This window comes from Panthera tigris, chromosome D2 (genome assembly GCF_018350195.1).
Source record: "Panthera tigris isolate Pti1 chromosome D2, P.tigris_Pti1_mat1.1, whole genome shotgun sequence".
NCBI classification, from domain to species: domain Eukaryota; kingdom Metazoa; phylum Chordata; class Mammalia; order Carnivora; family Felidae; genus Panthera; species Panthera tigris.
The window spans coordinates 11034601-11051772 of record NC_056670.1 but is presented as its reverse complement, the minus strand read 5'-3'; the positions used below and the strand labels follow the sequence as shown (position 1 = coordinate 11051772).

At 40.3% G+C, this 17172-nt stretch overlaps 1 protein-coding gene across 1 annotated transcript in view; it reads left to right on the top strand.

Moving 5' to 3' along the window:
- Positions 1 to 17172, top strand: part of RYR2 (ryanodine receptor 2) — a 753483-nt gene that overhangs the window by 582584 nt on the left and 153727 nt on the right. Inside the window, exons 59-63 of the mRNA XM_042960054.1 lie at positions 71 to 194; positions 681 to 796; positions 3937 to 4001; positions 6448 to 6569; positions 13150 to 13199. Coding sequence (XP_042815988.1) covers positions 71 to 194; positions 681 to 796; positions 3937 to 4001; positions 6448 to 6569; positions 13150 to 13199 — 477 coding nt within the window. The remainder of the gene's footprint in view (positions 1 to 70; positions 195 to 680; positions 797 to 3936; positions 4002 to 6447; positions 6570 to 13149; positions 13200 to 17172) is intronic.

Here is a 17172-nt window from a genome sequence, read left to right as displayed (position 1 = left end):
CACGTCATCTGTCATATTTCAGATTATTTGCTAATCGCGATGCTGTGTTCTTGTCTTGACATGCTCTTAGGAGGTGGAAACCATCCCCTGCTGGTACCCTATGATACACTGACAGCCAAAGAGAAAGCCAAGGATAGGGAAAAAGCACAGGACATCCTCAAGTTCTTACAGATCAATGGATATGCTGTATCCAGGTAAAAGCACACGTACCAGTATATACCCTTGTTATAAAGACTGACCGTTTAAATATCCCCATCATATTTAATGTTGCAAATGATTCAGGACCCGTTTAAATCTTAGTGCTACTATTTAGTATGTTCAAAATAAACACATCAGAAACATAAATGCCCTTGACTGTTTACCACCTACCTGATTCCTTTCACTACTTAGGTTAAATCCTATCCATCATTTAGGCAAAAATTGGGGGCAAAAATGACCCACTGTTTCTCTAAAGTGACTCTTTTTTTTTTTTTTTTTGCATAGTAATAGAGTTACTCACTACAGTTTTATATCATATGCAAAGTATTCCTTATAAATTAAATCTCACTTTTGCCTTTAGCTACAAGAATATTAGGTAATGTTCCATATTTGTATATACCATTTATACTTTTTAAGCAAAATTTTACCTTCCAGTAGTCTGGGTAGAAACTGGTTTCCATGTTTCATTTTTGCTGCTCTAGGGGATTCAAGGACCTGGAATTGGACACACCTTCCATTGAGAAACGATTTGCCTATAGTTTCCTTCAGCAACTCATTCGCTATGTGGATGAAGCCCATCAGTATATCCTGGAGTTTGGTAGGTACCTACATCAGGGTATAGAACAGCACAGTCTCCTGGGCTGTTTATGGTCTGTTCCCTGGTGGCATAAACACTTTCTATCCAACCTAGTACTAAACAGAATCTAGCAGTCAGTAGGCAAACACATTTTTTCGGGATGGCATAATTTACAGAACTTAAAAAAAAACCGAACACATCATTCTTTTCTCCTTACAATGTTTATTGGCATTGATTTTTTATTTTGAAAGACACGTTGGGTGGATATCCCAATTTAAGGTACAGTTAAATCTTCCCTTTTGAAATTAATTGCCATGCTCTTGAAAAAACGGAAACTCTGTGCATCCCCAAACTTTCCAGGCAATGTGAAGCCCTCAAGTTTATCCTGTGTAGGGATACACATTTATAGTACAATATCTGCAATGCAGAACACTTTACTTAGGATCTTGTTAGAGTAAAATGAAAGACCTCCTCCCCCCACGTGGCCCACCAAGTATGAAAAGAATTCCTTGTTTTAACTCTTAGATTCAGATTCTCAAGACAGCCTCCTCTCACTTTTGTTATTTCCTGATTGTCCTGAGTACCGTTGACTTAAAATTCAAGTTGTTAGTTACCCAGCTTCATGTCGGGTCGTCTTCCAGCCACCAGTTGGTATTAAGATAGAAGGAAGTAGAATCTGGCCCCTTTGGAAGAACAGAATGTTCTGGTGATTATCTTTTCAATTTCTTTTTCGTGCTTTTTTTTTTTTTTCTGTTTTTATTTTTGTTTTTTAATCCTCATTCTTTCTCCTTTTCAATCCTTTTCCCCCAGCCCATCATCCTCGCCTTAGCAATAAACACATCCTCAACAAACCCATCCTGATGAAGGAGTCTTCTTTACTACTGTTTTCTTAGGATTTAGGACTTCGTTTTTGGCACAATGTCAGATTAAAGTTCATAGAAATTTGAGCTCTGGAATTTACTTGTTCCTGGTCTCCTGTATCCCAAATGCGATTAAAGATTTTCCAGTTGAGTGTCCTTCTCTTAAAGAACTTCCCCTCTCAATCAGTTCTTTATCTGCAGTGCGGATGCTGTGCCTTGGCACTCTTCTTAACTACCTTTTTTCACAAAAGCCAACCGTGCAAACTAATTTACAGTATGTAATCTTTTTGTAGGTCCTGCAATGATTTTTTAAAATTTTTTAATGATTTTTTTAATATGATTTATGAATCATTCTGAAAAGTAGCCACATTCGTCTCAGTTAATGAAATTTGATCCGAAAAACAAAAATGAAGCTATGGTGAATTTTTAAAGCTCTTATGCACACAAATTAAATATTGAAATTTCTCAGGCACATTTAAGTGTATCCGAGATGAGTGGCAACTCAAGTTTACTCTTCTTTTTGGCGAGAGAGAAGAGAGAAAGCAAAATCAAGGCATTAAGGAAAAAAAACTTTTTGAGCTCGACATGGCTAACAGAAACAGAAATTCAGAGGGTAAAATGTGTTTGGGTTTTCTCCCCACTGTGTTCAAGTTTCTGAATAAAGAAGTGTTTGTGCAGAGGGAGTATTAAGAACCTTACTTTAAATTCACCCAGTTAGGGCACTTCCTTATTTCCACAGGATAAAGGGTGTGGGCAGAAATTAAGCCCAAGAAATTAAGGTGTTGTTTTTTTTTTACCATGGCCGAGGTCACAGGCTCCTTTTTCAGATGGCTGTGACAGAGAAAATGCAAGAATTCTGTTAGAGGAGCAGAGTTGGGACCCTTTACATTTATTTTAATTGCCAGTTTTCATTGTCACTGCAAGGAAAACTTGTAGATGTCTTCTTTTGTCTTTAAATTTACTGCCTTTGCAACACATTGGAGGCTAATGGCCGTAGGAAGAATATGCATATATGCCTTTTTCTGATTTTTGTATTCCATCTAGACCACAGTTCTCTCCATCAGCATTTTGCACAGAGGCATTTTTGTTAAAATGTGTAATGTAAATGCATAATGTAAAAAGGGAAGATATTTCCAGTTTAATTCCTTGAACTGTTAACATATTTTGTGATGTGCAGAATTCCGTCTAGACGTAGCTTATGTGGGAAAGTCCCGTACGTGGGTCCAGCCACTTGGCACAATATTCTTGAGAGTAATATTCTTAATGTAAAAGTGATGCCTGCGAGTGTACAAAAGCCGTACTTTTCTTTTACTCATTCGCTGGAAAGAGCGTTGTTCTGATATCACAAAATATTACCTCAATTTCCTAAAAGTCATCCCAAACTTAATGTTTCAGATTTTAGAAAATCTGTCTCAAATTGCTTTTTATTTCTGTTTGCAAAAGAACTTTTTTCAAGCAGCAGTCAGTTTGCTTCTTACACAAGAAGGAAGCTCTGCTTACAAATGTTACTAAAACTGTATATCCAGTTGTGGATATGTTTTGCTCTCCCGTGTGTCTGCATATCATCCTGGTTATTAGAGTTGATGTCACCTCCTGCGGATGCGTGAAGGAGGCACAGAAGGGCCACTTCAAAGCTCGGTGCATTCGGTCGATCAGTTCTTGACCTTTTGAACCATGGGGAAAACTCGGGTGTCTTTGCTTTGCTCATGGAAATTATCTTGTGACATAAGTGAACTTCTTTACTCCTGAGCAGAATGTTAATTTGCCAACCCAATATCACGGTCGTGGTCCTCCCGCTCATCCCAGGCTGGCTTCCTGCAGTTTTTCCCTTGGCATATTAATATTGTAACTTCTAGTCCCAGCAAGAAGCAACTATTTTTATTAGAGGCTCACCAATCTAACAATGTAACCAATTTTTGTTTACTGAGTTTATACTCACTGTTGTCATCCGTGGCGAGCTTCTCTCTTACTGAAAGAAGACGCGGGGTTTTTATGTGACTCTATTCCACTTTTCCCGCTACGTGTCAAGAAGCTCGTAAAGCTACGCCAGCGTGTGTGTGGGCTGTCCTCGATAGATTTGTTTATTACGATCTGGGTACTTTTGAAAATCCCCTTTAAAAAATTGTCATACTGCTGAATGAAGTTAGCCGTGATATTTTGGATGGGTTTCTGTGTTCGCTTTCCTGGGATAACGCGTTCAGTGATGTTACAGTGATGTGTTCTACGTGTTGCTTTTTGGGTGGAAGATCTTGTAATGTTTCAAGTAAACAAAACATGTTCAACAACTCTTCATTTCTACAGATGGTGGCAGCAGAAGCAAGGCGGAACATTTTCCTTACGAGCAAGAAATCAAGTTCTTTGCTAAAGTACAGTATACACTCCCATCTTGTTTTTCATTCCATGTGTTTGTCGACCGAATATACCCTTTAGATCTTTGCCTCTTTACGGAACGTACTGGTCTACCAGTGTGAGTTCTACTACAAGTAAATATTCTGTGGCACAGGAATAAGTGCATGAGTCATGTAGGATGAATTTGCGCCCAGAATACTCGGTCTTATTTTCACTCCCTGCTCTTCCTGCCGTAATTCACAAATCACGTCAATCTGTAGGAATCAAAGTTCTCCTTACTGGGCTTTATCAAATGACAAAGAGGAAAAATAATCTACTTCTTCAGTTTGGTCGTTAGGATTTAAAAATGTACGAGCATTTCTTTTATAAAGGGGAAAAGAATTCGTTTATAAATTATAAATTCAGGAAGTTGTACATGATAAGAAGCTTTACTGTGTAAGCTTTATTGTGGGACCCTCGTCCTACTCGTTTACAGCAGAGGAAGCCGAGGATCAGAGAGGGTGAATTGTTTATATGTAAAGTCTACCCAAATATCGCTCTTCATTCCATTTAATACGAATTTATCAAGAGTTTGCCCTAGGCCGCGAACATTCATGACTTCCTTTCAGCCAGTCAGGAACATTCATGACGTCCTTTCAGACAGACTTCCTGTCTCCAGTCAGGAGACACAAAGTGTTGCAGATTCTCCTCACTGGGTCCATTCACTGGCATAGCATGTGCTGCGTGTGTCCAGTCTCTGTCAGGTGTTAGACTCCGTCCCGGGGATGCCTGTCGCGAAGACAGAATATGCCCTTGGGAAGCTTTCCTGTTCAAACGATGTTGCACTTAGCCTGAGGACGTAATGCTTTCTGTCAATTTATTTTCAAAGTCCTTGCATTTGCTGGTTCCTAGAGATCATTTGCAAAATGGCGTGTTGTTTTGATTGATTCATATTTGGCCTCCTTTATATGTTTTCAGATTTGTGCCCTTTACCGTAAGGGAGATTTCTCTTGTCTTTTCTTTCCACTCAGTATAGCACTCAAAATCCGTATCAAGCATCCCAAGTTTATCCTGGGATGCGTATTGTTAGTTATCTATCATACTGCATTGTAATCCCCCCCCCCTTGATAGCCAATTATAACAAATGCTGTATTCATGGCCTGTAATCATACATTTAAAATACATTCTTGTATTGCCCTGTGTACCCCTAGTGATTTTGTTTGCAGACGCCTAATGTGGTTTAATTTCCTCTGAGTCTGTAATCCATTCACATATTTATTGAGTAGCTATTATGTGCCAATCAAAATCCAGGCAATGTCACAACTTTCAAGGAAGATCACAAAAAATTTGTATGTTGCTGTTATATATAAATATGCCATATACCACGTTGTAGGAAAAATGTAGTTAGACAGACTTGAGTCTAAATACTGATAATGCCAGTTATTTTTTTTTTCATTTATTTATTTAACGAATATTTATCTAGCGCTTGCTGTAGGTCCCATAAAGTCCTAAGTACTGGTGACCCAGGGGTAAACAAAGCAGAGCAAAGAGTTGTTCTAGAAGCCAGGAGAGCACAGTAATGGGAAACAGACCCAGAAATGTGTATTGTTCTTGTGTATTTTATCGACTCTTATGGAGAAAGACTAATTCAGAATCACACGTATGAAATGCAAAATTGCAAATGATGTTCTAAGAACAGAGAATACGGGGATTTTACCCAGTTGAGGAGATCAGTGGACGGTTATCTGATGAAGCACTGAGCTGAGGTCTGCAGGAAGAGTGGAGTGGACGGGTTACGGGGTGTGGGAAGAGCATTTCAGACATAGGGAATGGCATGTGCAGAGCCTTGTGATGTGAGCACACAGGGCAAAGAAGAGGAATTCGCCAAAGGGCAGCAGGATTAGCATGCGGGAAGGGCCAGGCGGCTCTGAGAGAGGCCAGGTGAGAACCCTGTGGAGGTAGGTAAGCGGCAGTGTGACTTTGAGTAGGTCACTCACTTTCTGCACCTCAGTTTAATACCTGTAAAACGGATGATGACGCTTGCCACACAGAGTAGTTACTAGGAGCAGTGAATTGACAGTGTGGAGTTGCAATTCTCACCCATAAATGGTAGTCGATGATTATTTTTTGAACCTATCGGACCCCGAACTACATTATATGAGAAGACTAAGAATATTTCATTTTTAGAAGGTATTGAAAATAATTCCAAACCGTTGAAAATTTGGTGTGTTCCCCATAATTACATCCTGTCTGACACACACACACGCACACACACATACACCCTCCAACCTCCCCCCCCCCCCCCCCCCCCCCCCCCCGCCGGGACTAGAGATAGCAGGGTAAGATTTGAGAGAGGCATGCTCTAAAATCGTGCCAACTGGCAGGGCTATGGATACTGGGGGACCTGCTGCAGGCGGACAGAAGTCTGGCTGCCCCAGAGTCTCCGTCCACCGTGTAGATCTGTTTTCTTTTCCTTTCTTTCAGGTTGTGCTTCCTTTAATTGATCAGTATTTCAAAAACCATCGTTTATACTTCTTATCTGCAGCAAGCAGACCCCTCTGTTCTGGAGGACATGCGTCAAACAAGGAGAAAGAAATGGTGACGAGGTAAAGAGCTACACAAAATAAAGACTGTTGTTGAGCGAAGTGTATTTGCATTTGAGGAAGAGCATCTGGGGACCTTGAGGTGGGAGCGTGCAGTGTCTACCCAGCTTCCCTGACCCTTGGCCCCTTGGGATCAAACACGGAGGAGGATGCTCTCTACAAGTTAATACGTGTGTTCTAAACGTTGAGTTTTCTTCCATTTTGCTGCTAAATATAATGCTGAATAGAAGGAATAAGACCCCCATCACAGAATCCAGAGTCATCACTGCATTAGTATTTGTGATAAATGGTGCTTTTTCTAAAATTTTTTTTAACGTTTATTCATTCTTGCTAGAGAGAGAGAGCGCGAGTAGGGGAGGGGCAGAGAGAGGGAGACACAGAATCCGAAGCAGGCTCCAGGCTCTGAGCTGTCAGCGCAGAGCCCCATGTGGGGCTCAAACCCACAGAACCATGAAATCACGACCTAAGCCGAAATCAGACACTTAACCAACTGAGCCACCCAGGTGCCCCAATAAATGGTGCTTTTAACATTACTTCCTCTAAAATTTCTGAGTCTACTATATTTGCCACAATTTTGAAAAATAAAGGAGTTTTTCCGGAGGGCAAAATCCCATTTACAGGAATCAAATTTTTCAACGTTTGTGTGTAAATAATGACCTATCTTGGAAGAAAATGACGTAAAAACACGCACCTTTCTGAAGATTTGCACCACTCAAGTTGGCAATTTAGCAATGCTTTCTCAGTTCTGTTTAAATCCAAGTATTCCTCATAGATTTATTTGTGATTCTGCTGGGTCTTTCAAGTCTGATCTTTCAAAATATGCCAAAATTTAGTACAGACGTGATCGATTACAGAGCAAATCTATTTCCGTATTATCAAATTACACAGGAGTCCATACGAAGCTTTTAGATTGTATTTGAAAGAAGTTTCTATAAAAATGAGTAACCGAGATAAAGCAGGCTACAAGCTTTCCTTGGACTTGACTTTAATGATACGTGATGTCATGTGATGTACGATTGCAACCGCGTTAAAAATGGCCCCAAACGTCTTCAAATAATAGTCTTCCTGTGAAGTTGGTATAACCGATTGTAGTTAAAGTAACAGAGAATCCATCCAGCGACACACTTTGTTTCCACCGTCTTGTTACCAGAAAAAAGGGGGTGAGGGGCTACTTTCCAAGGTATGAATCTCCTCCTGACTTTGGAGTGGTCTTCTTTCCGCTTTCCCTGGGAAAGAGAGGCCCGGCTCTCTGCCTTTCACTAGTGCCCTAATCGCTTCACCGGCCCACCATCCCCGGTGGCCAGAAAATGCCAAGGCATCAAGTTACCTTTCAATACCAGAGAGCCCAGGCTAGTGCAGTCTCCTCACCCCCGCCCCCTTCCCCCATCAGAGTGGGATCTTGTAACAGCAGCTTTGTTCCCAGAGTTGGTAACTTGGGTATCAGTCCATGATGTAAACCAAGAGAGATACAATCAAAGAATATAGGAAAGAATACAAATAAAAGTATGCAGATTCTATTCCCCCCCCCCCCCGCCATCATGTTTGTATCTCCATTCCATTTTCATTCTTACTCTGAGAGCTGTTCGCTGACCCCAGAGGTAACTAATTTTCCTTTGCCCACTGCCCCTCATAGAAGAAATTGGAAGAACCTCGCTATTCTGCGCGAGCCTCAGTCGATGTGGTTTGGGGGCCTGAGACGCCCCCTCTTTATTAACGCCTCACCAGAAGGTTTTCTGTAATTCCATCTTCAGATTTTCTCCACCTCAGGCAACAAGGACCGGCACATTTTATTTCTCCCGTTACCATTTCCAAAAGAGAGATGGTCTCACATTCCAACATGTAAGAATGAGCTGCACACTGATAGAAGTACCTTATTTCATCACAGCCCTTGAGTACCAAACATAGGTAGATCTTAACCTCGGAAAATTCTGGGATGAAAAACGAATAAAGTTAATGATAAAGAAATTACGGCACATGGAAAATGCTGTCTGGTCATTAACATTACGATGGATGCAAATATATCACATCTTAGGACAATGGTTATTTAAAAAGTAAAAAAATATATATATATCTATTTAAATAATATGGATCAGGATCTTTAAAAAAACCTCTAAATTTGGATGTGTACAAGAATATTGGTAGGGAAGAAACTTGATTTTAATAGTTGTTTCCCTTGGGTAGCATAGTAGAGATGTTTTTCCTACCATTTTTATATATTTTTAAAGTGGAAAAAGTCTTTTCTGATCATAAATCTATGCCTCAAAACAACCCAAATCACCGTCACACTAACAAAAACCAACTACAAATTTTTTAGACATGTTACAATGGGATCACTGAAATTTTATAAATGTGATTTCTTACCACTTCAGTTAAATATTACTTTGGCGGGTAAAATAGGTTAAAAAAAAAAAAAAAAGGATCAAATACAAAGAAAAAAAACCCCACTGTCCCTGCTACTGTGAATAAGCAGTCATGCCTTCACACCCATGTTGAACACTGCAGGACTACTTTTAATTCGTATTTAACAGTTGCGTGTAGCAGTACGGCATGGGTCTAAATTAACCTCCACATTTAAGAATGGGTTGTCGCCATTAGATGTTTGGATACTTCTTGGCACTAGAAATCATATGTCGAGCATTTACTGTGTCTAAAGCCCGCACCATCATGTCTGTGGAAAAGAGTAAGGTGTGCTCTCTGCTCTCTGGGAGTGTAGCTGGCAGTACCTAAGTATGTGGGTAAAAATATAATTCTAGTAGAAGAAAGCCATGCAGTGCTGTGGGATTCAAGGACAAGGAAGACCACATTGGGTGGGTATGGACAGGCTAGAGATATACAGAAGACACGATAATTCAGAATTGACTTTCAAGAATCTGTAGGTTGTAGATTAAGAAGGGGGACTATTTTCTACGTGTCCATAACGTATAGAGTGTAGAACGTAGCAATTTGGGTAAGTGTGGGTGACGTAGATCCATTATAGAACCCTGTCATTGATATTGACTGCTGGAACAAGGCACCTTCTTCCTTTTTTCTTTTTGATTTTTATAATTAATCTTTTTTACTTAATTCATGAGCCCTATGAAGCCATTGGGATAAAGGGCAGTCTGGCCACAAAAGTGGGATTGAGAAGTGTGAGCTTGCTAAGAGGCCATGACAGCAATGCAGGCTGTCGTGAGGGAAGTGCTACCTTAAAGAGGTGGCTCTACCCACAGATCCATTCAGCACGCGTTTCTGAATGCCCGCCATGCCGTGTCCAAGGTGCCGTCCTAGGACTGAGGATGATAAACACACACATATTAAGTGCAGCTTTTAAGAAGTGCAGCTGAGTACCTGCCTACATGTAGCGCTAACCACTTAACAAGTTGTGACGAGTGCAATGGAAACATATATGTAGTACTGGGAATACGGAGGAGATGTACGTGGAGAGAGGGGTTGGATGTGGGAAGCACGGACGAGAGAAAATCACGGACCTTGGCAGTGGGTCATATGGCAGGTCCCCACGGTGTTGAGTGGTTGGAACAATATTGCCGGCAACGGTAAAAAAAGAAATGACGGAGACCTGGTTTTGAGAAGAAGGGGTTCAGTTTGGTTAGGTAATTACTGAAGCGTGGGTACTGGCAGGTCAGTCAGCCGGAAATGGCGTATTTGGAGATTATCTGTACCCACGTTATGCTCACAGTGCTGGAAGCAGATGAAGGGAGAGTAGACAGAGAAGCAAAAAGGTCTGAATTCCAAACCTTAGAGACTCATTACATCTGAAGGGTTTTCAGAAATGGTTCTTTGACGAACACTGAGGATGATTTATTAGAGAAGAAGGGGAAACATATCGCCGTAAAACAGAACTGAGAGTTTCCCAGATTGAAGTAGTCAGTGATGCCAAGTACCATAGGCAGCTTTCCAGGACCGAGATTGAAAAAGTATTATTTGATTTACTGATCAGCAAGCACCGAGAATTTCTAGGGAGTGTTTCTGTAGAGCAGTGAGGCATCAAAGCCAAGGAATTGTAGGTGCGTTATGAATTCTTTTTCTTAATTATTTTACTGTTTATTTTTGAGAGAGAGTGTGTGCATGTGTGAGCAAGCAAGTGTGGTGGGGCAGAGAGAGACGGAGACACAGAATCCAAAGCAGGCTCCAGGCTCTGAGCTGTCAGCACAGAGCAGAGCCCGATACAGGGCTCGAACTCACAGACCCTGAGATCATGACCTGAGCCAAAGTTGGATGCTTGACCCACTGAGCCACCCAGGCACCCCAATGAATTACAGTTTCTTAAGAATGTTAGTAATGGAGGGATATACATACAGAAAGAGAAGACAGTATTACGGAGAATATTTTTAGAGAAACTATAGGCCAAAGCTTATAATAATAAAACCTTATAGTTGACATACAAACTCCACTCTAAAAGTGGATGATAGCACAGGAGGAGAAATAGATACAGTTTGTCCTTTGTGAGAACCTGGTTTTCTACATATCTACATATTTCTGTTTCTACATATCTACGTATTTCTATTTCTACATATCGGCTACTGATTAGGAACAACCAAAGTTAAGAAGCATTGCTATTTTAAGAAGTCATTTTTTTCAAACAGATTCTCAGACATTCACTATAATCCAACAGAATCGGACACAGAATAATGCTGTGTTTTTCATCGCAGGAAAATGTCCTAGGTCTGGATGAATTGGGTTCAAACATGATCCTAGCATTACAAATTCAACATTATCTCAGAATGTTTCACACTGGTACGACAGAGTCTCAGTTCGTAAGAAGTAAAACGAGATCACTTAAAACAGGTTGATATACATATAGGGATCCAAAATACGTACAACTCTGACAAGCGCTCACTCTCTAGAGATGGAGACAGATCCTTGTTGAATTAGCATAAGGCTCAGTGGGTCAGAGCACCTGGAGAATGTTGCTTATTTTATTACCTCTTTTTTTGTTTACATTATAGCAGAGACAAACAATGCAGCTCAGGAGGCTAATATCTCATTTTAAATATAATATCTGCTTGAATAGATCATTGTTTTAAAAACTTTTAGAACTGCTAGGAGACGACTCAAGACCTCAGATTCACTGAGAGATTTGCCGATGCATGTTCTCTCGGAAAAGCTGTACGATACCCTTTATAATTATTTTTCATTAATACATTATTCTGCCTTGTTACAGAAATGAGAGATGATAGCCAAAACTTACTGTTAAAAAAGTCAGTGTCACAGACGTGATTCTCCGTCTCCTTTCTCCAGTCCTGCCGTTGAGCTCGTGACTCCATTTTTTTTCCATGGCATCGTCCATATCCCCGTCTTGGGGAGGGCATGTCTACACACTGCTGTTTATGGGAGAGCTTTGCAAGGCTGAATGGGGCAGTCAGGATCTAGCTGGGACAGTCAAGCTGGGTGTGGGTGGTGCGGTACACATGGATCATCAAGGCTAGAGCTTTCATCAAGTTCTGGCTACACAGAGCCTCTATCTGAGAGCTCAGAAGTGTTTGGGTAGATGTGAAAATAGTATCATTTGCAATATGGAAGGTTACATGTCATGGTAGAGATTTGCACATGACCTCTAGGAGAGGCTGGAAGGAACCCTTTCAGCTTGGACTGGGAGTGGTGAAGGAGCACTGGGTGTTAGCAAAGGCTTGTTGGAGTAGACGTGTCTGTTGCTGAATCCTGAGGGATGGATAGAAGGGAGTATAGCAGGGAAGGGAGTGAAGGGTATTCCTGAGAAGACCTGGAAGGAACCCGCCAGACTGCAGCCTGGGGACAAGCCGGGACAATGGCAGGTCTTTCCCAGGTTCTCATGTGAGAGTTAGTACATATCAGTGCTGTCCTGCTGACTGCAGGCCACCCTTATTTGGGATCTCCCACTGCCGATCCCCAGGAACACAGTGGCCCAGAAACTTGCTCTGGAGGAGATAAGAAATAGGCTTAAGTCAAGCATTAGCGTGAAGAACCCTTGAAGTTATTGCATCTGCAACATTTTTCTGAGTGATTATCAGTTGTTCAAATTCTATCTCTACCTCACTGTGTTCAAATTCACTGGATGCTTTGGTGTATATGGGAGGGGTATGCTCACGGTTGGAAAGAAGGAAAGTTCAAATGATAAACATACTAAACCTTAAAGTGACATTTCATGCCCCAAGTGCCATACTTCTGATTTTAAATAATAATCCATAACAACAACAAAAATTCTAGAATTTCAGTGGTACATTTGGGCAGATAAAATTTTAAGCGTTTTCCTTGTGCTATTTGAGTAGTCATATTCTTATGGGGTTCATATAGATTGCTTTTATATTAATTAGCTTTGCTTTCAAATTTTTTTTGGTTTCTTTACTTATAATATGTGCTTTTTTAACCATGTTTGTTAAAGATATGCACTCAAAGATTCTTTCTTTAATACCTCTACTCCACATTCTGCTCAGAAAATTGATTCTTTCTGCGTGACATCATGTTGCTTTTTTCCTGCTCATATATCAGCTGTTTATTTTTCTTTTTTTTCTTCTTTTTTTTTTTAATTTTATTTTAATTTCTCCCTGTCTTTTCTATCTTCCCTCCCCCTTCCCCCCTTTCTCTTTTGTTTTTCTTTTGTCTTCAGCCTATTCTGCAAACTTGGAGTTCTTGTCAGGCATAGGATTTCACTATTTGGTAAGGAGACCCTTGCAACAAATACTAGCATGGCCATCACTTGGTTTTCTTTGCCAATTTTGCACTGTGTTGTGTGCTGCTATGTTGCATGAATGCATGTTTGCATGGCTGCATGCATGGTTGTCATAGGCCAAGATAAGGTCCTCGAGGTCGTTTGTAAGTAGCATTCTCTATGGTGAAATTGAAGACTGTAACTTTTTTATGCTGGTCCAAAGCACATTTGAAAATCAAAAGGTTGTGTTATGAAAGAGAAAATGAATGGACATGGCGGCTTCTGCCATCTTTTATTTCGGAGGGGTGAAGTGCAACTGGGCCCTTGAATTCATTTGTCTGTTTCTGATAGATTAAAGAATGAGCTGTCATAAATCAGAAAAAAAATTTTAACTGCGCTTCTTCTTCTTCTTCTTCTTCTTCTTTTTTTTAATGCTCTTGACTACAGATTTGCATGTTGACTGCATTCCAGACATTGGAGCTTCATGGTAGAGGCAGTGAGGCAAGGACCTCACGTGGCAGAAGTGACTTTTCTAGCATCACCCACCCCATAGTTAGCTTTTGTTTGTGTCTGAGAATTCGCGTGACTGAAGTCCACACACCGCGCACCTGCTTTTGGACAGCCATGCAGGGCAGTCACCCACATGCCACAGATTGTCCTTGCCGTGGGGCTTTAGGACTCCAGAGCAGCTGGCAGAATTTGTGTTTTCATTTCCTGCATCTGCTTTTGTAAAGCACAAAAGCAAACTTTAGCTCTGTGCACTGCCGGTTTTGAGACAGTGTTGGGGTGATTTTAGTAATGAAATATTTAGTGTACTGATACAGATGTAAGTTCAGTTCCATTCACAGGAAACGCTAAGGGTTAAGTCATTTCTATATAAGACACAGTGAATATTTTTTAAAGTTTATTTACTTATTTATTTTGAGAGAGAGAGAGAGAGAGAGAGAGAGAGAGAGAGAGAGAGAATCCCAAGCAGGGTCTGCACAGTCAACACAAAGCCCAACGCACGGCTCAAACTCAGGAATCGTGAGATCATGACCCGAGCTGAAACTAAGAGTCAGACGCCTAACCAACTGAGCCTCCCAGGCGCCCCTGTATTTCATTTAAATTGCCCGAGTTTTTGCATTCATATTTAAGTTGTGCCACATCATTGGGCAAAATCTCTTCAAAGTAATTTCTAGTTGGCTGATTTTTGTTTGACTTTTCCTCGACATAGAAAAATTTGTATGAACATTGTGCAGACAGAATTGTTAGAAACTCTTCAACTTTCTCGTAATAACAGTGGATTCAAGTGTCCTCCATTTGTCTTCCAAGAGTGCTGTCTTAGTCTGTATCGCTCTGATGGGGACCCCTTTTCTCAAGGGCAGTGTTTACATTCTTACTGATGAGCATGGTAATATTTCCGTTGTGCTGTTTCTAAGTTCTTACTGTAAATTCTTGGCTTCTTAGTTTATATTTCACTATAATTTCTTTTAAAAATTTTCTGAGGTGTTCCATATATGGAGCAAAGTACACAAATCTTGAAGACAGCCTGATGATACAGTTTGTTGAAATTTTCCATCCACGCATACATGTCCATTTCCTCAGATCAAGACATAAAACATTTCCAGCACCCCAGAAGCCTCCCTTGTGCCATTTCCGGTTTATAACCTCTGCAAAGGCACTACATATAGACTTCTTTTACTGTGGATAAATTTTGCCTATTCTTTAATCTCCTATGTTTCTTAAGGGACTAGTAATTGAAGATAAATGCATTGATGAAACTTGTACTACCTCTCCATGCAGACAAGCCAGACTTTAACATTCATACCAACCCTACATGATGCTGATACTCCATTTAGGCATTGTATTTTAAATCCTGTAGCCTTTAAATACTATTATTTTTATTTTTAACAGGAATTTACTGGAGAGCTACTTTACCTCAAAAGCGTACTTGTGTGTGTCTTCTTTATATTATTCTAGCGTCTCTTGTTTTCAGGGTTTCAAATTTGTTTTGGCATTTGCCTATACAATAATACGAACTTCAGGAGGCCTTTGTTTTCTAATACAGTCTTGTCAAGTTATTAGAATCTTTAAGTCTTCTCCGTATCACCTTTATGCATGACTGTTACAACCTGGCTTTAGACTCTAGTAGGATGTCCCAGAAAAATAGTGGGCTTCAAGTCGGAAAACCTAGATATTAATGCTTTATTTGTAACTAGACCAGCTGAATGATTTGGATGAGAGACTTGATTTCTCTGAACCTTTGTTTTTGTTTTTGTTTTTCCATTTTTAAAAAAAAAAATTTAACGTTTGTTTATTTTTGAGACAGAGACAGAGCGTGAGCAGGGGAGGGGCAGAGACAGAGGGAGACACAGAATCTGAAACAGGCTCCAGGCTCTGAGCTGTCAGCACAGAGCCCGACGCGGGGCTCAAACCCACAAACTGTGAGATCATGACCTAAGCCAAAGTCAGCTGCTTAACCAACTGACCCACCCAGGCACCCCATGTTTTTCCATTTAAAAAAAAATTTTTTTTTAACATTTATTTATTTTTGAGACAGAGAGAGACAGAGCATGAACAGGGGAGGGGCAGAGAGAGAGAGGGAGACACAGAATCCGAAACAGGCTCCGGGCTCTGAGCGGTCAGCACAGAGCCCAACGCGGGGCTCAAACCCACGAACCATGAGATCATGACCCGAGCCAAAGTCGGACGCTCAACCGACCAAGCCACCCAGGCACCCCCTGTTTTTCCATTTTTAAACTGGGTCACAATCACTACTAATCTTAGAGATCAGTTGTGCATAGCTGATCGAATGTAAGATAATGAACGTTGAAGGATTATGTAAACTGCAGTCTTAACAGCTTTCAAACCTAGGGGATTCCTAGGGGAACCTAGAGGACTTGGCTCTTTAAAGTACCTGCACAATTAAGCCTTTATAATTTACCCATTTCCAGAATGAAGTCGAAGTGGTATACCAACTATTTATTTTTGATGTATCAGTTCTGCCATTGCGGATTTCCCTAAAGAGAGAGACCTAATGTACACACACACACACACACACACACACACACACACATCGTGGTCCTTTATAGTCATATTATCTGTGATTTTTTCCTTTCTCCCTTCTCTAACATGGTATCATTTTTTTTCCAAATTCTGGTAGACAATACGCTGATGATCAAAGTGGTTTTTACTGTACTGCTTTAAATTTACAAACTGTTTATGACTTAAGCTAAGGACAGATTAAGACAGTTAAAAGTTGAGGTTGACAAAGGAATGCCCGGGCTTTGTGTCTTAGGAGCGATGACCAGAAGTAAAGATGTAGAAAGACACACTCTCAACATGTCAGGAAGGTGTGTTTGGAGACACAAGGGGAATATTCATACCAAGAGACAAAATATTCGTCTTGGTGGTAGTGATTGTGGTGAGTTCAGGATCTGATGAGTAAGGGACTCTTTATTCCAAGCTGGCTGCCAAATTAAATTGTTGTTATACTTCCAAACTTCATCTGTAGTTGAAGGACTTTTCTGATTAATTGAAGATTCCCCACATTTGGACTTCTATATTTGTGTATATCTTTTATCGACTTAAAAATGCATTCTCTACATTGAGGCACACTATTTAAGAACTAAAGAGACCATCAGTACAAAACGTTTTATGCTTCATATATATTTTTTTGAGGCATTTAAACCGTTTCATTTTATATTTGAAAAAGCTAAGTCTTTTAAAAGCAGAAACAGGCCCTATTCCCCACAGAACAGTAGTTCTGATGAATCCATTAGAATGCTTTATGGAAAAATATAACAATGAAGAAATTAGTATCTTCATTATATATATATATATATATATATATATATATATATATATATATATATATATATATATAGGCTTCCTGTTTGAATTCTGACATCCTCGTTAGTGATTATAAGTTGGTGTACTCTTGTATTTAAGAAAATTGGTTAGGACATGGACGGGACCCAGGCAAGTTGAGAAGTGATG